The sequence below is a fragment of the Mandrillus leucophaeus genome, unplaced genomic scaffold (genome assembly GCF_000951045.1).
Source record: "Mandrillus leucophaeus isolate KB7577 unplaced genomic scaffold, Mleu.le_1.0 Scaffold137, whole genome shotgun sequence".
In the NCBI taxonomy this organism is placed as follows: domain Eukaryota; kingdom Metazoa; phylum Chordata; class Mammalia; order Primates; family Cercopithecidae; genus Mandrillus; species Mandrillus leucophaeus.
This window is the reverse complement of record NW_012101332.1, coordinates 1,236,486-1,257,251: the sequence shown is the minus strand read 5'-3', so window position 1 is coordinate 1,257,251 and position 20,766 is coordinate 1,236,486. Positions and strand designations below refer to the sequence as shown.

Sequence of the window (20,766 nt, the reverse complement as noted above, 5' to 3'; positions counted from 1 at the left end):
CCACACACTCAAACACCCAGGGACTCTCACAGGCACCCAGGATGGGTGGTGTTGGCCACACTGACTCCCCACAACCTGCCCTTGGGTCAAGAGCCCTTACGGATGACGTCATCTCCGAACTGGTGCTGGGCGATGTGCTGGAAGAGGGTGGTGAGGACCGGCAACAGCGCCACGGTGGTGTAGGTGAGGTTCTGGCCCACGCCCTTCACCTGGGTGCGCGCCTGTGACACCTTGCCCAGCCGCAGGTTCTCCACCATCTTCTCGATGTCCTCCGAGGCACTCTCGAAGAAGGAGCGGAGGCCAGCCTTCACGATCTCAGGGCCTGACTTCATCACCGTCCTAGAAGGGCAGCAGGGGAACACCAGCTCTGGAATCGGACAGTCTAGGAGACCAGGGGTTGGGGTGGGGGCCCGATGACGGTGGGAGTGGGTGCCACTGCCCATGGCCCTACCTGGCATCCAGGGAGCGGGCCAGGATGTGAAGACAGTTAACTACAGCCGGGGCATCCGTCCCTGGGAGAGGAAGACGGGCCGGGGAGATGGCATGGCTAAGAGGACAGAGGACAGTGCCTCCCTCTACATCCACCCCAACCCCTCTCTTCCTGAGGCTACCCGCAGGCTATGTTGGAATGCTATTGCACCCCCACCCCGCCTGGACTCCTACAGTGCCCCCAAACTTCCCTCCTCCCCAGCCCGACCACTCTCCTGGCCTTCTTCCTGCCCAGCCCTGACCCCACTGGGCTGTCCTTGTCTGGAGATGGGTCTGTCTCTCCCACTGGCCTGGGAGTCCCATTGACGGCAGGCCCAGGGTGTCTCAGTCACTGCCCTGCCCCCGGGATACCCGGTCCGTGTCTCCGGGTCCAGAGGAAGAACACAACAAAGCTTGTTCAAATTAAGGCAGAACCTGGGAGCTATTTCTTCAGGGTGGAGAAGAGAGAGATTAGGGAGGAAGACCAAGGGAGTGGAACCACTTACCAAAGAGAGAGACTCGGTGGCGGACAAGAGCAGCAAGTTTGCAGAAGAGGCTGAAGAAAGAGAAAGGGACAGAGGGCAGGAGAAACAGCAAGTGAGGAGACCAAGGAGACGAGGAAAGGGTGACCCAATTAGAGGAGACAGGGACAGAGAAGACAAGGAGAGAGGAACCAGGAGGGGGCCGAATGATGGAGACAGGAGGGATAGGAAGGGGCAGAGAGATGGGCAAGCTGGTAAGTCATAGGCAGTAACTGGGATGCTGGGGAGGTGAGGGGCAAGTCGGCCTTTCTTATTATTCTTTGTTTGTTTATTTTTTTTGAGACAGGGTCTTGCTCTGTCACCCAGGCTGGAGTGCAGTGGCGCGATCCCAGCTCCCGGCAGCCTCCAGCCCCTGGGTTCAAGCGATCCTCCCACCTCAGCCTCCCGAGTAGCTGGGACTACAGGCATGCGCCACCACGCCCAGCTAATTTTTGTATTTTCTGTAGAAATGGGGTCTCGGTATGTTACCCAGACTGGCCTCAAACTCCTGGCTTCAGCTGATCTTCCCACCTCAGCTTCCCAAAGTATTAGAATTACAGGTGTGAGCCACCATGCCCGGCCTTGAGTTGGCCTTCCTGGACAGGGTGATTGATTTGTCCCAAGTTGTCTGAGAGTCCCACATTCTGGGAAGCCCTTCAGTCCTGGGCACACTAGGATGGCTGGTCACCATAGCCCTTCAGTTGCCTCTGCAGGAGACGGTCAGTACCCAACACCCAGCACCCAGGACAGAGCCTCCACGGGCGAAGGATTACAATACTGTGGGGTCAGGGGGCTGGGTCCAGGGTCACAGGCAGCCCACCTGGTGATCATTTCCTTCTCCTTGTTGGAGGCGTGGCCGCCACTGCCCAGCACTTTAGCAGGAGTGGACAAGAAATAGAGGCAGTGGTTGGTGAAGTACTGGTTGATCAAAGGGAGCAGGATCTGGAGATGGGGTGGTGGGGAGGAGATAAAGCGTCCGGTGAGGGGTGGGGAGAGCCCATGAGTCCCCAGCCCTCCTCTAGCTTCTAAGCCCACCTCTCACCTTGGCAAAGAATTTAATCTCCTGTTCATGTGGGGACTTTTCCACTCGCCCACTGCTGACCACAGCCTCTGTAGGGAGAGCAAACAGGGTTCATGGTGGGTTTAAGGCTGGAGAACCCAGGGTGTTCTGATGGGCAGGATGCTAGGAGCAGAGTTGGGAAATGATGGGGAATAAATTATTGGTAGGAAGTCATTTGTGTTGACTTTGAGATAAACCTTTCTCCTACTTTTCATCTGATTCCCCCAACTCCTTTTTTTTTTTTTTTTTTTGAGACAGAGTTTCACTCTTGTCACCCAGGCTGGAGTGCAATGGCACCATCTCGGCTCACTGCACTCTCTGCCTCCTGAGTTCAAGCGATTCTCCTGACTCAGCCTCCTAAGTAGCTGGGATTACAGGCGTGCACCACCACACCCAGCTAATTTTTGTATTTTTAGTACAGCCAAGTACACCATGTTGTCCAGGCTGGTCTCAAACTTCTGACCTCAGGTGATCCACCCGCCTCAGCCTCCCAAAGTGCTTTCCCCTAACTTCTTGATTAAACCCTTCCTGAAGCTGACAACTCCTTGATCAAACCCTTTCTGAAGCTGACGATGGGGAAAACAAACTGGAATGGGTTAAAGTCCTGGAATATGCCCTTCCTCACCCACCACAGGTGCTTTTCATTCTGAACTTGAATACATGGCACTGAGTTAATCTGCAACAAATGAATGAATGAACCAAATGAAACAAGAAGTCAATGTAAACAAATTAGAGTTAATTTTAAAATGGAAATCAATTTCAAACAATAATAATGGTGATAGTCGTAACTGATTCTATTAAAATAATAATACTGGCTCCAATTATTAAACACTTGCTATGGCCTTGGCACTGTGAGACATGTCATCCTCACACAGTCTCCTTACAACTTGGAGGTCTGTGCAGTTGGTTCCCAGCCCCCATTTTTCAGAAGAGGAAACGGAGGTGAAGTAACTGACCCCAGGTCAGTAAGTGACAGAACCATGGCTAGTTATGGCGAACATAGGCTCATATCACAGGTGAGGAATCAGAGGTCTAGAGAGGGAAGGGAATTGTCAAGGGGATGTGCAGCACTGAAGCTAGGCAGGCAGGCTTTGAGGCGAGACGTGACAGCGAATCCTGCTCTGCCACTCACCTGGAGGGAATTTGGGGTTCCTGAGGGCAGCTCTCAAGGGCAATGCTGGAGGGGGGTCTCTAGGGAAACTAGAGGGGATTGCAGGGCCTAGCTGTAATTCTTAGTGGTCTGTAAGAGGCATTGGGAGCATCCCAACAAGCTCAGCCTTCAAAATGGATCCAGAAATCTGCCCTGTTCTCACCCTTTTTGCCTCCTGTCTCCACCCCAGTCAAGCCAGAGGGACCCCGTGAACACCAGAATTATGGATCACGTCCATCCTCGGCTCAGCCCTCAAACCCCAACTCCATCTCACTCCAGATAAAGGTCAAAGTCCTCATCACAGCTAGCAAAGCCCTGCATGATCTGCCCCAGTCACCTGTGACCCCGTTTATCTCTGTCCCCCTCGATGACTCTGCTTCAGCTACAGGGCATCCTGACACTCACACCAAGGACCTCTCAGGGCCTTCGCACTCACTGTTCCTTTGCCTGTGAGGAACAGATGTCTCCCAGAGGTCCACACAGCTCCTCCCTCACCTCCTTCATGGCTTGCCTCAGATGTCACTTTCTCATCAAAGTCTTTCCGGAACACCCTATTTAAAATGACAACTGGCTCCACACTCCCAATCCCCTCTACCTGGCTCTATTGTTTTCTTCTTCCCATGACACTGATCACCTTCTAACACTAAATGATTTCGTTATTTATGATGCTAATTGCCTGAAGCCAACACAGGAGTAGTTGCAGGGAAGTAGGGTTCATTTGTCATCTTCACTGCTGTACCCCAGCATCTAGAACAGTGTCTGGCACATAGTAGAAGCTCAATAAACATCAGATAAGGGGAGGAGGGATTGAGTGCAGGAACGGGTGTCCTAGGTGAGTCTGGTCTGCAGAACCGGTGTCTGCAGGTGGGGCGGGCATAAGGGGGGGATTTCTCCCTACCCAGGTGGGCAATGAACTCCTGAGAAATGTCCATCCAGCGCAGCAGCTGCTGCAGGAAGCCAAAGGCAAACCGCTTTTCAATGGAAGATGAGTCCAGTTCCATGTCCTTAAGGCCTCTGGAGATGTGGAGAGAGGGATCAGCCCAGACACCGGCCCTACAGTTTCCCACCCTTCTCAGATCCGTCTCTGCTCCTGCTGGCCACATCTGTATCAGCTTTGGCGTCACCCCAGGTTGGGGCTCCACTCTGAGCCCCCCATGCCCCACCCCACTTAGCCTTCTCCCCTCTCTGGCGCCGCCTCTGCTCCCAGGCCCCGCCCCCTCAGCCACCTCCCCTTTGGCCCCACCTCTGTTCCCCAGGCCCTGCCCTTCTCAGCCTTCTCTCCTCTTTGGTCCCGCCTCCACTCACCGGTCCCCGCCCCTCTTAGTCTCCTCCACTCTCTGGCCACGCCTCTGCTCCCTGGGCCCCGCCCTTTTCTGCCTCCTCTCCTCTCTGGTTCCGCCTCTGCTCCTTAAGCCCCGCCCCACCCATTTCGGACTCCTCCCCATCTGGCCCCGCCTCTGTGTCCAGGACCCACTCCCTTAGCTCCTCCCCTCTGGTTCCTTCTTTGCTCCCCAGGCCCCGCTCCTCTCGGTTCCACCCCTCTCTGGCCCCGCCTCTCCCAGCCTTTGCCGGGTGGGTTCCGCCTGCTGCTCTTCCGCGGGCGTCCCAACCCGCGTGCCTTGTAACCGCGTAGCCATTCATCTGCAGGAATTTCAGCAGCTCCTGGGCCTTCTCTCGATCTCGTGCCTTCTCCTTGGCTGTTAGCGTGTCGTAGGGGACCAGCAGGGGGTGGGTCCCACCGCCTGGGGAGGCAAAGATCAGAAATTAGGGCTCTGGGGAAGACCCGGGCCACCCTCACTGAAGTGGTTCCTGCAGTGCCCAGCATGCGTAATTATAGTAATAAAGACGAAGATACGAATAACGGAAACATTGCTTGCTGGTGCTCATCTCATTACCCCACGGTGGTAAACGCTGTTATTATTCCCATCTACAGATGGAGAAACCGAGTTTCAGGGGCATGAAGGCAATCAGTAAAGCCACACGGTGAAGCCACGGGGGTCGCCTGGGGGCGGCATGGGCGTCCTCACCTTTGGCTTCCAGCTCCTGCTTCTTCTTCCTTCCCCACGTGTTGTGGTAATTTTCCGCCAGTTGTTCTGCCATGGCCTGGGAGTGGATGCAGAGTTAACGGGTAGATTCAGAGGATGCCAGCCCCCCCAAAGACACCCCATGTCCCCCCAAAAGGATCAGGGCTCTCACCTGCAGCTCCCGGGACAGGGTAACTGCGCTAAGGTCGGGGGGCTGGGGGTTGTAGCCTTCTCGAGGATCGTAGGTCTAAGAGGACAAGGGGAATATGGGAGGTAGGTTGATGGGCTAGCAGAAAGCCCAGGCTAGCCCCCTCCCCAGGCCCCCACTAGTGCATTCTACTCCCTCCGCCCTCCCCTGGCTCAAGACCCCGTGTCCTCTCCTTAAGGCCCTGTGTCTAAACCACCCCATCCTTCTCTCCTCTGCCCTTTGCAATTATTCAGACCCCTGCCCTCTCCTTTCCCAGATCTCAAGTTTCTGCACCCCTCTCTGGCCCCACCTACCTCCCTGGGCCCCTCTCCTCTCCATTCCATCCCTGTCTGGCCACGCCCTCTCCTGGCCCTTTGTTTTAGACCCTCCCTGCCTCGTGCCCCTGCCCTCCGCCCAGGGGCATTTTGTGATATCTTCCGCCTTCACCTGGGCACTTTGTGATATCTTCCGCGTTTTTTTCTTTTCCGTCTTCTCCTCCTCACCCTCCCTGGCCTTCTCTATGGTCCATTCCCAGGCAATCATGGCCTTCAGGGACTCCTTGATGGGCCAGCGGTAAATCTCTTTGTCCTAGGGTGGACAGGAGGGTGGGGAGTTGGTGGAATGGAGTGAGAGGTGGGTGGAGGAAGGACCCCAAAGGAGAAAACCCTGACCACGTGGCTAGGCAGTGGTCCAGTCTGGATTCCAACTCAAGTCTCTTACCTGCTCTGTAACAGAGCCTCCCAAACCCAATCTCCTTATCCCATTAGACACACGAGTCTCTGAGAATTTTTTTTTTTTTTTTTGAGACGGAGTCTCCCTCTGTCACCCAGCCTAGAGTACAGTGGCACGATCTTGGCTCACTGCCAGCTTCTCCTCCCAGGTTCATGCCATTCTCCTGCCTCAGCCTCCCGAGTAGCTGGGACTACAGGCGCCCGCCACCACATCCAGCTAATTTTTTGTATTTTTAGTAGAGACGGGGTTTCACAGTGTTAGCCAGGATGGTCATCTCCTGACCTCGTGATCCGCCCGCCTCAGCTTCCCAAAGTGTTGGGATTACAGGCGTGAGCCACTGCGCCCGGCTCCAAGAAGTCTTACTACAGCCAAGGAATCAAACCCATTCTCTCAGACTCTCTACCCGCTCTACCAAGTTTGAGAGAAGGCAAAGTCCAGGAATGACGAGACCTAATCCACAGATCCACCTGGATGCAAACCTGTGAACCTTCCTCACTTTGCCCTGAACACTCAAATTTGGGCTTTCATTTTGACTCCCAATGCTGGGCCTCAAGGCCTGGTCACCTTCTCTGAAAAGGTCTTGTAGGGCCTCAGCATGGGGTGGGTCTTCAACTCCTCATCTATGTTCTCTCCATAGGACCAGTTGTTCTGGATCTAGAGATGGAGAGGAGGCAGGGTGACGGGGAGGCAGCAGTTGGGGACACATAGGGGGGACCCTGGAGGAGCCGAGGACAGAGAATCCTGGGGGATCCCAGAAAAAGCTAAGGGTCTTAGGGAAGGCTGGGGGGTCTCAGGGAGATCTGGGGCCTCAGGGAGGAACCGGGTCAGGGGGAAAGCTGGGGTCTTGAGGGTTTCTAGGATAGGAGGACCCTGAGGCCAACCTTGTCGAAGGCCCACTTCTCATGTGTATACTCCGCAAACTTGTTAATGAAGGAGTCCAGCTTCTCCGGGATGATCACACTGTGGGGGGCATAGGGTCAGCAGATGTTGGGACTGGGGTTCCCTCCACCCCTGAAATCTTCCTCTCTGTCTCCCAGCCCCCAGGCCTCACTTGAGGGTTTCCACAGGCCGGGGATCAAAGTTGCCTTCAGCATCCACTGTGGCCTTTTTCTCCGCCTTAGATGAGTATGAGGCGTCCACGTAGTCGGGGGGCAGAGCCCCAGCGATGGCACACAGACAAGGCATGGCCATTCGGTAAAGCTCCGGGTCGTATTTCTGGGAAGGCCGGGAGGAGCAGGGGTAGGAGGTCACTATAAGCCTCAGTGAGCCTCGGGACCTCAAACTCACACACTGCAATAATCAGCCCTTCTCCCTGAACCCCCAAACCTGAATTATGGTCCCTCTCCTTGAAACCCAAATCTCAGACCCAACTGTAAGCTCAAATCATCCCCATATTACCCTCTCCAAGTTCCCAAACTAGAGGCCCACCCCCTTTTCCATAACCTCCACGCTGAAGCCTCAACCCATAGATCCTCCTAGATCCAAACATGCAGAACCCTCTCATCCTTGAACCCTCCAAAATTGGGGGGTTTCGCTCTGGACTCCCAATTTTGGGCCCCAAACCCTCCACATAGGCCATTTTGGGGCTCCCTGCTGCCCAGACCTTATGGGCCAGAGAGTCAAAGATGCCCCAGAAGAGTTTCCGGGTGAGGTGCAGCTCCTCCTCCGAGGTGACCCCGAAGTTGGCCCAGCCTGTGGGTAGGCAGTAGTACTTCCAACAACGCTCATAGTGGTTGGTGAGGAGCTGGGAGCAAGAGGGGGACACACAAATGAAAGGGGGAACCAGCGGATGGCAGGCAGATGAAGGCCCAGAGAGAGACAAGCATGCCAGTGCTTTTAAATTATGAAGGAGGTGTGGGTTATGCAAATGATATGCTAATAAGGGAAGAAATGGTATGTTTTTTGAGGAGTGGTCTTAGACAGCTTAGTATGCAAATTTAGCATTCTTAATTTAGAGTTAAGATGGGCATTAAACTAGAGCTGGTTGTGTCTGGTGTTGCTTTACACAAATAAGCGTGCTAATATTAATCCGTGGGTACGTAGTGAGTAAATGGGCATATGGATGCGGCAATCTGTGCTTATGCAAATTAACATATCAAGTAGAAACAAAAGCTGCACCCCATGCAAATATATGGTAATCGGGAGGAGGGCCTCCACTATCCAAGATGCAAAGTTTTTTTTGTTTTTTTTGTTTTTTGAGGTGGAGTCTCTGTCGACCAGGCTGGAGTGCAGTGGCACAATCTCGGCTCACTGCAACCTCCGCCTCCCAGGTTCAAGCAATTCTCCAGCCTCAGCCTCCAGAGTAGCTGGGATTACAGGTGTGCTCCACCACGCCCAGCTCATTTTTGTATTTTTAGTAGAGACCGGGTTTCACCATGTTGGCCAGGCTGGTCTCGAACGCCTGACCTCAAGTAATCTGCCCACCTCTGCCTCCCAAAGTGTTGGGATTACAGGCGTGAGCCACCGCGCCTGACTAAAATGCAAATTTGAAATACGAGCTGATTTCGATGTATTATGCAAAATAGTCAAGCTATCTTGAGTTGGGGTAGCTCTTTATGCAAATTAGCATGCAAATAAAAAAATAAGAAAGACAGTGTGCAAATATTCAGAATAGCTGTGGTAATGTTTATTCAAATAAATGCACTCATTTGAATAGTGGAAGTCTGGTGGTCCAGGCATGCAAATAAACATGCTAATTAGGGAAAGTGGTGTGTTCCATGCAAATATATGCTAACTGAAGCGGGGGCTGGCTCACTGTTAAGCAAATTAAACGCTAATTAGGGAACGCTAGAGGCATCAATGAAGCAAAGTGAATGTTCTGGGAATCCTAGTATGCAAATAAGGATGCTAAGAGGTTTCTATGGGGACGCCGTCCTAACTAGTGCAGGTTAACTGGGCTGGGCAGCGCTGACACAAATGAGCCCCGCAGTCGGAGGGAAGAGCAAACCAGTGTGGGCGCGGCCTGGAAACAAACCGCTAAAGATCGCTTGTCCTTACCTTGAGTGGCATCTTGGCAAACTCGTTTAAGATGGGCACGTCGAACACCAGACGCCGCAGCAGGTGCTGGAGCATCGACGGGCGGATGTACCTGCGCGACAGCGCACAGGATGGTGGGACCTCCCCTCTAGGCCTGCTCTGCGGCCCCGCCCCTGCCCCCGCCCCGTCCTGGGGCCCGCCCCACCCCACCTGCAGAGAGCCATGAGGCAGTCCTCGATGACGTCGCGCTGCGCCTTGGTGAGCGAGCGACCCCGGGACAGGCGGTACACCGTGTGCAGCATGGAGTCCACCATGATGGCGCGGTGTTCCGTGCCCGCAAAGAGCGGCGCGCACTTGGTGATGAGAGGCAGCACGGCCAGGCACAGGTAGCGGTTCAGCGCCAGTGCCATCTCGGTGGTGCTGAAAGTGGCCTAGGGCGCAGAGGGAGGACATCAGGCCCGCTGAACACCCCCGGGGCTGCTCTGGCACCTGCCCTGAGCTACTCTGGCCAAAGGATCCAAGCTTCTGATCACTCCCCCAAAACCTGCTTCTCTCAATCTCTACCACCCTCCTCCCACCCTATGCCCATGCCCCTACGCCCACAGTCCCTACCCCACCACTTACTACTTTGGCCTATGCAAAATTTCAAACACACACAACTGGTCGATGAGATTAATGAACCCCATTACAGATTTGGCTCTTCCGTAAATATGGATGGTCTGCACACTTATCTGCTCTCTAAGCCTCACCTTTCTTCCTGTAATACGTTCTTTTCCATTTGTTAGAGACAGCGGTCTCTGTTGCCCAGGCTGGAGTGCAGTGGTGCAATCATAGCTTCCTGCAGCCTCGAATTCCTGGGCTCTGGTGATCCTCCTGCCTCAGCCTCACTAGTAGCTAGGACTACAGGGACGCACCTCCATGCCTGGCTAATTTCTTTTTCTTTTTTTTTGAGATAAGGTCTGGCTCTGTTGCCCAGGCAGGAATGCAGCGGTGTAATCACGGTTCACTGCAGCCTCAAAGTCTGTGCGTCAAGTGATTCTCCCACCTCAGCCTCTCTAGTAGCAGAGACTACAGGTGTGCACCACCATACCCGGCTAATATTTAAATTTTTTTGTAGAGACAGGGTCTCTCCATGTTGCCCAGGCTGGTCTCGAACTCCTGGCTTCAAGCGAACCGCCCGCCTTGGCCTCCCAAAGTTATTACAAGGGTGAGCCACCATGCACAGCCCCAGGCTCTCTTAAACCCTCTCTAGGAAGGCTTCTGTCCCCTGCTGAAACTGTTTATCCCAGTTTCCAGTGACCTTGACTTTGCTAAATTGGTGATCACTTCTCAGTGCTCATTTTCCTTGCCCTATCACCCTTCTGTTATTGCTGTTCCTGTATAGAGTTCTGTGTGTCCACAGTGCCAAACCAACATTGTGAACGAATTTTTTTTTTTTTTAAGTTGGAGTCTCGCTCTGTCACCAGGCTGGAGTGCAGCAGCGTGATCTCAGCTCACTGCAACCTCACCTCCCGGGTTCAAGCAATTCTCCTGCCTCAGTCTCCTGAGTAGCTGGGATTACAGGCGTGCGCCACCACGCCTGACTAATTTTTGTATTTTTAGTAGAGATGTGGTTTCACCATGTTGGTCAGGCTGGTTTCGAACTCCTGACCTTGTGATCTGCCTGCCTCGGCCCCACAAAGTGCTGGGATTACAGGCGTGAGCCACCGCGCCTGGCCTCGAACAATGATTTCTATTTCTTATAACTGGAGGTCGTGGAGATTCCTACTCACCCTTCATTGGAATTCAGAGTGTTTCTTGGTTTTCATTTTCTATCTTTATGATGGTATCGGGGATTATGGTATGTCCACAATCCCAAGAAAAGCAAAAGCAGCTGCTGCTGCTCCACCGTGACCCATCTCCTGTCCCTCTGTGGAGGTGGGGAGGGTGGCCAGGCTGGGCGGGGCTGCTCACCGTGTCCAGCGAGGCGGCTGCCCTCATGTCGGGCAGGAATCCCACGTCCAGCACGTGCAGCAAGAAGTCCTGGTTCTCAATGCCGTACACACGGTCCAGGAAGAGCACCATGGACGCCTTGTGGTCCGGCACGAAGGATGCTGACATCTTTGGCTGCACCAGAGCCCCGTCTGCAGGCAGGAAGGGCGGGTTCGGGGATGCCCTGCGGACCCGGCAGCTCCCTCCCCAGCGTCACTCCTTTGCCAAGTTCCATCCCCTCCGCACCTTTGCCCAGGGTGGGCATCTGCAGTGGGAGGCTGATGATGCCCACGAGGTCCTCCAAGGGCACAAGGGAGCGGAGGATGGCACGGATCCGCAGGGCCTCACCCTTGCAGGCTTGGATTAGCTGGGGAACGTAGGGAGGGAGAGGGGCACTCATCAGGCACTGGTGCCCCGCTCAGTGACTGCTCCGCTCCCTCCCTTCCCATACAGGAGGGTAGAGCAGGCCTCTTTCAGCGGGCTGTCTAGGGTTTCCAGCCCTCATTCCTCTGCCTGTGCCCCCCGACCCCAGCCCTGAACCCTCTCCCTGTGCCCCCCCATCCCCATCCTGACCCCTCTGCTTGTGCCCCCCGACCCCAGTCCTGACCTCTCTCCCTGTGTCCCCATCCCCATCCTGACCCCTCTGCTTGTGCCCCCCAACCCCAGTCCTGACCCCTCTCCCTGTGACCCCTCATCCTGGCCCCGACCCCTATCCCTGTGTCCCCATCCCCATCCTGACCTCTCTCCCTGTGTCCCCATCCATCCTGAGTCCTCTCCATGTGCCCCGCCATCCCGGCCCCGACCTCTCTCCCTGTGCTCCCCCATCCCAGCCCTGACCACTCTGGGTGTCACTGTCTGTCTCCCCTACTGGACCGGGAGCTCTGTGAGACCAGGCCCTGGGGCTGTCTTGGTCACTGTTGTGTCCCCAGCATTGCTAGTCCAGGACCACCCATGTATGTGAGCTCACTCCGTGTCACCGAGTGCCTGCATGAGGCATTCAAGGCGGCTGTACCTGCCCTCCCTCCCCAGCCCGCCCTGGCTCTGGGTCTCACATGCATCTCTGGTGCACAGCGTCCGAGCAGGTCGATCAAGGCAGCATAGAAGGACATGATGGCGTGTCCCAGGTGCACCCGGTTTTCTTCAGGTGGTTCCTCACCGAAGCTGCAGGGAAGGTGGGTGGGTGGGTGGGGGAGGCAGCTAGGGGCCTGGGAGGGCGGGTTGCCCTATTGAGGAGGGGGCCGGGACACTCACTGCTCGCGCCGCCGGTCCCTGCGGATGCCTGGGCCATCCCTCGCAGGGTCCTCGGAGATGCGGATGGCCTCTTCGATGGCAGCCAGCAGCCCTGAGCCACCCTCACCCCGCAGGGCGGGTCCGAAGCACTCAGGCTTCCGGATGAGCAGCCGCACCACCACGTTGGCGTTCTCCTCCACGCTCTCGCCTGGCCACCCGTGTGGGGACAGGGGGTCTCAATGAGCCACCACCAGATACCTCCCCATGCAGCCCCGGGACTCAACACCTCCAGGGGTAACACAGGTCCCATCCAGCCCCAGGACCCAACACTTCCAGAGGTAACACCAGCCCCTGCCAGCCCCAGGACCCAACAACTCTAGGGGTAACACCAGGTCCCTGCCAGCCCCACAACCCAATATCTCCAGGGGTAACACCAGGCTCCCGCCAGCCCCAGGACCCAACACTGCCAGCCCCAGGACCCAATACGTCCAGAGAGGTAACGCAGGCCCCTGCCAGCCCCAGGACCCAACACCTCCAGGGGTAACACAGGCCCCTGCCAGCCCCAGGCCTGCTTGAAGGGATCCCTGTCTGGACCCCACCTGTGGCTCAGGGCGTGAGCAGTCATCCCAAGGGAGGTGTGACCAGTGACTCCATACTTCCCCCGCAGCCACTGCCACCCCCTCCTCACCGTTTACGAAGACAGCGAAGCGCAGGAAGTCCAGGTAGCGCTCTCCACCGCAGGGGTTCCAGCCAATATCTGGGTATCCCTTGGCCACAAGCATGGGGCAGCTTTGGAGGCCACAGCCTGCCAGGTAGGACACGACCTGGGGACAGGAGGGGCTCAGTCAGAGACCAGACCCACGCCACCATCCTCCTGGGGCCCAGCCCTCTGCCCTGCCTTGCCCTGCGGCTCCTCAGTCTGGTTCAGCTCTGATCCCTTGGCCAATTAGCCCTGGTCCTGTCAGAGGCCTGTAAACTAGAGCAACTCCATCTTGAACAGGAGCAGAGTAAAATGAGGCTGAGACCTACTGCGCTGCATTCCCAGACGGTTAAGGCATTCTAAGTCACAGAATGAGATAGAAGGTTGGCACAAGATACAGGTCATAAAGACCTTACTGATAAAACAGTTGCAGTACAGAAGCCAGCCAAAACCCACCAAAACCAAGATGGCGAAGAGAGTGACCTCTGGCCGTCCTCACTGCTACACTCCCACCAGCGCCATGAGAGTTTACAAATGTCATGGCAATGTCAGGAAGTTATCCTACATGGTCTAGAAAGGGGAGGCACGAATAATCCACCCCTTGTTTAGCATATCATCAAGAAATAACATAAAAAATGGGCAACCAGCAGCCCTTGGGGCTGCTCTGTCTGTGGATTAGCCATTCTTTTATTCCTTTACTTTCCTAATAAACTTGCTTTCACTTTACTCTGTGGACTCGCCCTGAATTCTTTCTTGTGTGAGATCTAAGAACCTTCTCTTTGGGCCTGGATCCAGACCCCTTTCCTGTAGTGGTCCTGTCTGCCCTCGTCTCCCATCTGGACCACGACACCAGCCTCCTCCCTGTGCTTCTGTCCTTCTGCCTTCCCTTCGATCTGTTTCCCACACACAGCCAGAGGGACTCTGTGAACACCTGAGTCAGGTCACGTCCCTCCTCTGCTCAGAACCCTGGCCTCCTCTCACTCAGGGTAAAAGCCAGAGCCCTTGTTGTGACCCATGAGATGCCTCATGACCCATCTGTCACCTCCTGCCCTCACCCCCACTGCCTCTGCCCCAGCCACAGCTGTCTCTCTGCTGTTCCTCCAACTCACGAGGTTCGCTCCTGCCTCAGGGCCTTTGCACTGGCTGTTCCCACTGCCAAGAATGCTCTTCCCCATGATGTCCACCTGACCCGTCACCTTCCTTCAGAGCTTTGCACAAATGTCACTTTCTCAATGAGGCTTTCTCTGGCCACTTTTTTTTTTTAAGGGTTCTCGCTCTGTCCCTCAGGTGAAGTGCAGTGGTGCGATCATAGCTCACTGCAGCCTCAGCCTCGCAGGCTCTATCAAATCCTTCCACCTTAGCCTCCTGAGTAACTGGGACTACAGGTACGTGCCACTACACCCACCTAATTTTTGTATTTTTTTGTAGATACAAGGTCTCCCTATATTGGCCAGGCTGGTCTTAAAATCCTGAGCTCAAGTGATCCTCCTGCCTCGGCCTCCCAAAGTACTGGGATTACAGACACGAGCCACTTTGCCTGGCCGGACAGTGATTTTTGACTGTCATATTACTATTGCTTTGCACAGGTCCTACCATATGGTAAGTGAATGCTACATATTTGTTGAATGATCATATAACAGCAGCTGACTAATATAACACCACTGACTGCCTCTTTACAAACGCTTTCCTGGATTAAGTCATTTAATCCTCAGAATGACTCCATGAAGTCGTTTCTATGACTACATTCATTGTACAAAATAAAGCAACAGAGGTCTGGAGACTCTAAGTCACTTATCCAAGGCCACACAGCCAGGGAGCGAGGAGAGCAGAAGCAAAGTTGCTGAACTCTGGAGCCCATGCATTGCACCACTATACACAGAAGTGCAAGCTCAGAGAGCCAAGAAATGTGCCAAGGCTACCTAGCTGGAAGCCTAGACTGCGGACCTGCCCCCAGCCCGGAAGCATAGACTGTGGATCCGCCCCCAGCAGGGAAGCTAGAGTGCAGATGGGCTCCCAGCCCAGAAGCGTAGACTGCAGACCTGCCCCAAGCTGGAAGCGTGGAGTGCAGACCTGCCCACAGCCAGGAAGCATCCCATGAATGAGCAACTGGGTGCCGTTCTCTCCCTGCAAATTAGTCTCCTGGTTGGGCACACCATCCAGAATTGCCCCCCAGAATGAGTTCAGAATCAGTAGGTGTCCCAAGGAGCCGGGTAGCGGCCCGATCTCCTCCCTTAGGCCCGGAGCCCAGCCCTGCCCTCCATACCTTTTCCAGGTCCTGCTCCTGCAACGCCAAGGCCAGCTCATTGTTGTCAATGACGGAGGCAGCAGCCACGTCCAGGGGCGTGGAGCCCTGCATGCCTGCAGGGGCAAGAGGTGGGAAGAACATCTCACTCCTGCTTGTCTCACCTCCTCTGGGAAGCCCTCCCTGACCACCCTTTATCCAGCCTGGATCAGGTACCTCCTCTGGTCTGTACTTCCCTCATCCAAGCTCTGACCACTCTGGGCTGTCACTACTGGGGTCACTATTGTGTCCCTGGCATTACTCGTTACGGGGCCAGAGCCACAGTTGAGAGGGAGTGTTTACTGAATGACTGAGTGAGTGAGCTGGTGGAAAGTGGGGCAGGCGTGGATAGGGTGCCAGGAGTGGGTTCTGGGGGACAGTCCCTGGGCTCAGGGGTTCTCACTCAGGCCGATGCCACTGTTCTCCAGCAGGTAGCTCAGGTGGTCAAACATGGAGCGCTGGTTCTGCCGGCTGATGCGGCAGAAATAGCAGAGGAAGCGGCAGCAGCTTGTCACCATCTTGGGGAAGCGGATCTCCTGGGACAGGCAGGGTGGGCCGGTGGTCAGGGCCTGCCCTCTGTGGCCGCCTCCCCTGAGCTCCCCAGTGTTCGCCTGGGCCCTCACCTTGGACTCGCCGCCCCCGAGGACGTTGACCATGACCTCCATGACCGTCTCGTGCATGCCCAGCGCCCTCATCAGGTTCGGGTGTTGGTAGAAGACTTTGTTGTTCATGATGTTCCTGTGCACAGGCAGAGTGCGCGGGGTCACCAGGGCCCGGGTGGGGCTCAAGTCCAGAGAGGGCCACAGCCACCACTGTGACAGCAGCTGGTATTCTCGACCCTGTCCCTCTGTGCCTAGCACCACCCCCTTTACAGATCTGCAGTCACTCAATTGCTACAGCCGGCCAGGCGCAGTGGCTCACGCGTGTAATCCCAGCACTTTGGGAGGCCGAAGCTGGAGGATCACTTGAGGTCAGGAATTCGAGATCAGCCTGGCCAACATGGTGAAACCCCGTTTCTACTAAAAATACAAAAATTAGCCAGGTGTGGTGGCGCATACCCGTAATCCCAGCTACGTGGGAGGCTGAGGTGGGAGAATCGCTTGAACCTGGTAGGCGGAGGTTGCAGTGAGCAGACATTGCGCACTCCAGGTTGGGGAACAGAGCAAGACTCCATCTCAAAAAAAATAACAATAAAAAAATAAAAAACAATTCCTACAGCCACCGTGGGAGAAAGGGTCCTTGTTTCTCTCATAAGGAGACCGAGCTGTGCACCCAAGGCGGCTCCTCTAGAACAGAGATCTTTGCCATGTTGCCCTTTGTCAAATGCTGTCCCAGCAGAGTGGCTCACGCCTTGTAATTCCAGCCCTTTGGGAGGCCAAGGCAGGAGGATAACTTGAGCCCAGGAGTTCAAGACCAGCCCGGGCAACATAGCAAGACCCTGCCTCTACAAAAAAATTTACAAATTAGCTGGGCATGGTGATGTGTGTCTGTAGTCCCAGCTACTCAGGAGGTTGAGGCAGGAGGATCACTTGAGCACAGGAAGTTGAGGCTGCAGTGAGCTATGATTGGGCCACTGCACTCTAGCCTGGGCAACAGAGTGAGGCCCTGTCTCAAAAACACCTAGAAAGGGCCTGGCATGCAGTAGGTGCTTAATAAATGTTTACTGTGTGAATGAGATATATTTGACACTGAGTGCTCACTACTACTACCATGATTATTATTATTCGCACAAGCTCACGGAAGCCACAGCACAACTCTTCAGAGCAGGCTTGGCTCTCCCCCATTTTACAGCTGAGGAAACTGAAGCTCAAAAAGGGTAAACCTCAGCCGGGCGCCGTGGCTCAAGCCTCTAATCCCAGCACTTTGGGAGGCCGAGACGGGTAGATCACCTGAGGTTAGGAGTTCGAGACCAGCTTGATCAACATGGTGAAACCCTGTCTCTACTAATTATAAAAAATTAGCCAGGTGTGGTGGTGCGTGTCTGTAATCCCAGCTACTTGGAAGGCTGAGACAGGAGAATTGCTTGAACCTGGGAGGCGGAGGTTGCAGTGAGCTGAGATCATGCCACCACACTCCAGCCTGGGTGACAGAGTGAGACTCAGTCTCACAAAAAAAAAAAAAAAAAAAAAAAAAAGGGTAAACGTCCTGCTGAGAGTCACACAGTAAGTGGAGCTGCTGCTACCACTGAGGGTAGAGAGGTAAGGGAAGGAGACATTAACCAGGAGGTGGACTAGCCGCCTGAGACTGAGTAGATCACCCAGAGGATGGGCCAGAAGTTGGGGAAGGGAATGTGATTGTATCCTGAAGGCATTCGTTAGCCAAGGGGATATGCAAAGTAAGCAGGCAGGGTGGTGCCTCACCCGATGCTCTGGATCATGAGGTTCTCCTCCTGAGGGCCCATCTGCACGATGAGCAGGGAGCGGATCTGGCCGAGGCACTCAAGCAGGCTCATGGTGTCTTCCACCGAGGACGGTGAGATGGTGTACGCCCGTGGCAGGGCACGCAGCAGCTCACCCAGCCCGTCGTACTGCCGGTGCAGGAGGCTGAACATGGCCCGCACCAGCTCGGGGCTCTGCACGAAGTCCTCTTGGGCCCAGCGCACCACCATGTGGGACACCAGTTCCTGCAGGGACCCTGGGAAGGAGACAATACAAGGCTTGGAGCACCACGCAGGGCAGGTCAGCACGCGGGGCCATGGACCACAACAATGTGGAAGGGGTCCCCTGTTCCAGAAGCTTTCCCAGTTACTACCACCCCTGCCCTCCAGCTGCCGGGTGCAGGCAGATTCTAGCAGAGTGTTTTCCCTTTTTTCTTTTAGAGACAGTGTCTTGCGCTGTTGCCCTGACTGGGGTGCAGTGGTGCGATCACAGCTCAGTGCAGCCTCGAACTCCCTGGCTCAAGTGATCCTCCTACTCTGGCCTCCCAAAGGGCTAGGATTATAGGTGTGAGCCACTGTGCCCAGCCTGGCAAACTTTTTTCTATTCCCCCAAGAATCTCTCTGTTCTGTTTGCCCGAATATCCAGCCCACAAGGGCTTCCTAAAAATTTCAACAGGAATAATAAACTGTACAACTACAAGATACCAGAGCCAACCGGAAGCACTTCGCCATGCACCTTTGAAGGCACATGTCACAATCCCACTTGTTCTATAAAAATACTGTGGATTTGGCAGGGCGTGGTGGCTCACACCCGTAATCCCTGCACTTTGGGAGGCTGAGGTGGGTGAATCACCTGAGGTCAGGAGCTCGAGACCAGCCTGGCCAACATGGTGAAGCCCCGTCACTACTAAAAATACAAAAATTAGCCAGGCATGGTGCTGCGTGCCTGTAATCCCAGCTACTCGGGAGGCTGAGACAGGAGAATTGCTTGAACCTAGGAGGCAGAGGTTGCAGTGAGCCAAGATCGCGCCACTGCACTCTAGCCTGGGCGACACAGCGAGACCCTGTCTCAAAAAATAATAATAATAATAATTTTTTTTTTTTTTTTGAGACGGAGTCTCGCTCTGTCGCCCAGGCTGGAGTGCAGTGGCCGGATCTCAGCTCACTGCAAGCTCTGCCTCCCGGGTTCACGCTAGTCTCCTGCCTCAGCCTCCCAAGTAGCTGGGACTACAGGCGCCGCCACCACGCCCGGCTACTTTTTTGTATTCTTTTAGTAGAGATGGGGTTTCACCGTGTTAGCCAGGATGGTCTCGATCTCCTGACCTCGTGATCCGCCCGTCTCGGCCTCCCAAAGTGCTGGGATTACAGGCTTGAGCCACCGCGCCCGGCCAATAATAATAATTTAAAAATCTAAACTCGCAGGCAGGGGCTTTGACTTTCTCCCCTCGGCTGTATTTCCCAGCCCTGGTAACAGTGCCTGGCCCAGAGTTGGCCCCATAAAAGTTTCCTGAATGTTGCGGGATAAAACCTGTACCAACGTCAGGAAATCTGTCCTTGTTAGATGTGGCTAATACACAGTTTGCAAAATAACACGTTGGCCCAACATTCATCACAGCTGCTTGTCTAATCCCTCAGCATGGTAATCGTCTCATCAAGAGAGAAAAGAGAAGCCGCAAGGCCACAGAAGCCACAGTGGTTCAGGTTGCCACCATCCCTTGGTTAGAGGTTTGCCACTAAGCTGGTAGGCTGTGTCACCCTGGTCCAACACACACGTTCTACAGCCCCCATCTTTGGAGGCAAACTCCAGCATGCCCTTTTTTTTTTAGACAGAGTCTTGCTCTGTCACCCAGGGTAGAGTGCAGTGGTGCAATCTGGGCTCACTGCAGCCCCCACCTCCTGGGTTCAAGCGATTCTCATGCCTCACCTCCAAGTAGCTGGGATTACAGCCGTGCACCTACCACCACGCCCGGTTAATTTTTGTATTTTTAGTAGAGAAGGGGGTTTCACCATGTTGGCCAGGCTGGCCTCGAACTCCTGACCTCAAGTGATCCACCTGTCTCAGCCTCCCAAATTGCTGGGATTACAAGCATGACCCACCATGCCTGCTTCCAGTTTGCCCACTGCTCTTCTTCTCTCACTCCTGCCTATCTTCCCCTCCCTTGCATCCATCGTCATGCCCTCATTGGGACACAGAGGCTCCCCAGGCATGGGGCTGCCCACCCCACCCCTGCCCTCTCCCCGGTGACCCCAGTCCTCACGGGGTTTGCTCTCCTCTGCTGACCGCTCCTCCTCAGGTTTCTCCTCCTTCTTCTTCACCAGCCGCACTTTCTCCAAAAGGCTCATGAGGCGGCTGCCCAGGGTGGTCTCTTCCTCCGGTTCCTCCTCCTCTCCATCCAGCTGAATTCCTGGAAGTGGTCAAGAAGCGGGGAAATGTCATTCACCAGTTTGCTTATTCACCTGCTCACACACTCGCTTCTTCATTTGTGCATATGTGCATGCATTCATGGAGTTCTTCATTTCCTTTTTTTTTTTTTTTTTTGAGACAGTGTCTTGCTCTGTTGCATTAGAGGGCAGTGGCATGATCTCACCTCACTATAACCTCTGCCTCCCAGGCTCAAGCCATACTCCTACCTCAGCCTCCTGAGTAGCTGGGACTACAGGTGTGTGCCACCATGCCCTGTTAATTTTGTATCTTTTGCTGTAGAGATGGGGGTCTTGCCATGTTGCCCAGGCTGGTTTTGAACTCCTGAGCTCAAGCAATCCTCCCCCTCAGCCTCCCAAAATGCCAGGATTACAGGCATGAGCCACCACCCCGGCCTCATTTACTTCTTTGTATGTTCATGTCTTTGTTCATGTATTCATTCTATGAAACATTTATCTTTTAAATCAATTTTACAAATATGTTCAAAGAACTAAAGGAAACTATGTCTGAAGAATTAAAAGGAAATATGGGCCGGGCGTGGTGGCTCAAGCCTGTAATCCCAGTACTTTGGGAGCCTGAGACGGGAGGATCACGAGGTCAGGAGATTGAGACCATCCTGGCTAACATGGTGAAACCCCGTCTCTACTGAAAAATACAAAAAACTAGC

At 54.7% G+C, this 20,766-nt stretch overlaps 1 protein-coding gene across 1 annotated transcript in view; it reads right to left on the bottom strand.

Annotated features, from left to right (window-relative positions):
• The window catches only part of RYR1 (ryanodine receptor 1 (skeletal)), a 179,040-nt gene that overhangs the window by 80,828 nt on the left and 77,446 nt on the right, over positions 1–20,766 (bottom strand). Inside the window, exons 34-59 of the mRNA XM_011973401.1 lie at positions 19,936–20,082; positions 17,661–17,934; positions 15,924–16,038; positions 15,704–15,836; positions 15,283–15,377; positions 13,008–13,143; positions 12,341–12,527; positions 12,142–12,250; positions 11,336–11,456; positions 11,072–11,241; positions 9,329–9,549; positions 9,140–9,230; positions 7,746–7,886; positions 7,194–7,357; positions 7,024–7,102; positions 6,707–6,796; positions 5,858–5,998; positions 5,396–5,470; positions 5,227–5,302; positions 4,818–4,941; positions 4,098–4,213; positions 2,032–2,099; positions 1,810–1,931; positions 975–1,024; positions 452–512; positions 101–339 (exon numbers count right to left, since the gene is read on the bottom strand). Coding sequence (XP_011828791.1) covers positions 101–339; positions 452–512; positions 975–1,024; positions 1,810–1,931; positions 2,032–2,099; positions 4,098–4,213; positions 4,818–4,941; positions 5,227–5,302; positions 5,396–5,470; positions 5,858–5,998; positions 6,707–6,796; positions 7,024–7,102; positions 7,194–7,357; positions 7,746–7,886; positions 9,140–9,230; positions 9,329–9,549; positions 11,072–11,241; positions 11,336–11,456; positions 12,142–12,250; positions 12,341–12,527; positions 13,008–13,143; positions 15,283–15,377; positions 15,704–15,836; positions 15,924–16,038; positions 17,661–17,934; positions 19,936–20,082 — 3,345 coding nt within the window. The remainder of the gene's footprint in view (positions 1–100; positions 340–451; positions 513–974; positions 1,025–1,809; positions 1,932–2,031; positions 2,100–4,097; positions 4,214–4,817; positions 4,942–5,226; positions 5,303–5,395; positions 5,471–5,857; positions 5,999–6,706; positions 6,797–7,023; positions 7,103–7,193; positions 7,358–7,745; positions 7,887–9,139; positions 9,231–9,328; positions 9,550–11,071; positions 11,242–11,335; positions 11,457–12,141; positions 12,251–12,340; positions 12,528–13,007; positions 13,144–15,282; positions 15,378–15,703; positions 15,837–15,923; positions 16,039–17,660; positions 17,935–19,935; positions 20,083–20,766) is intronic.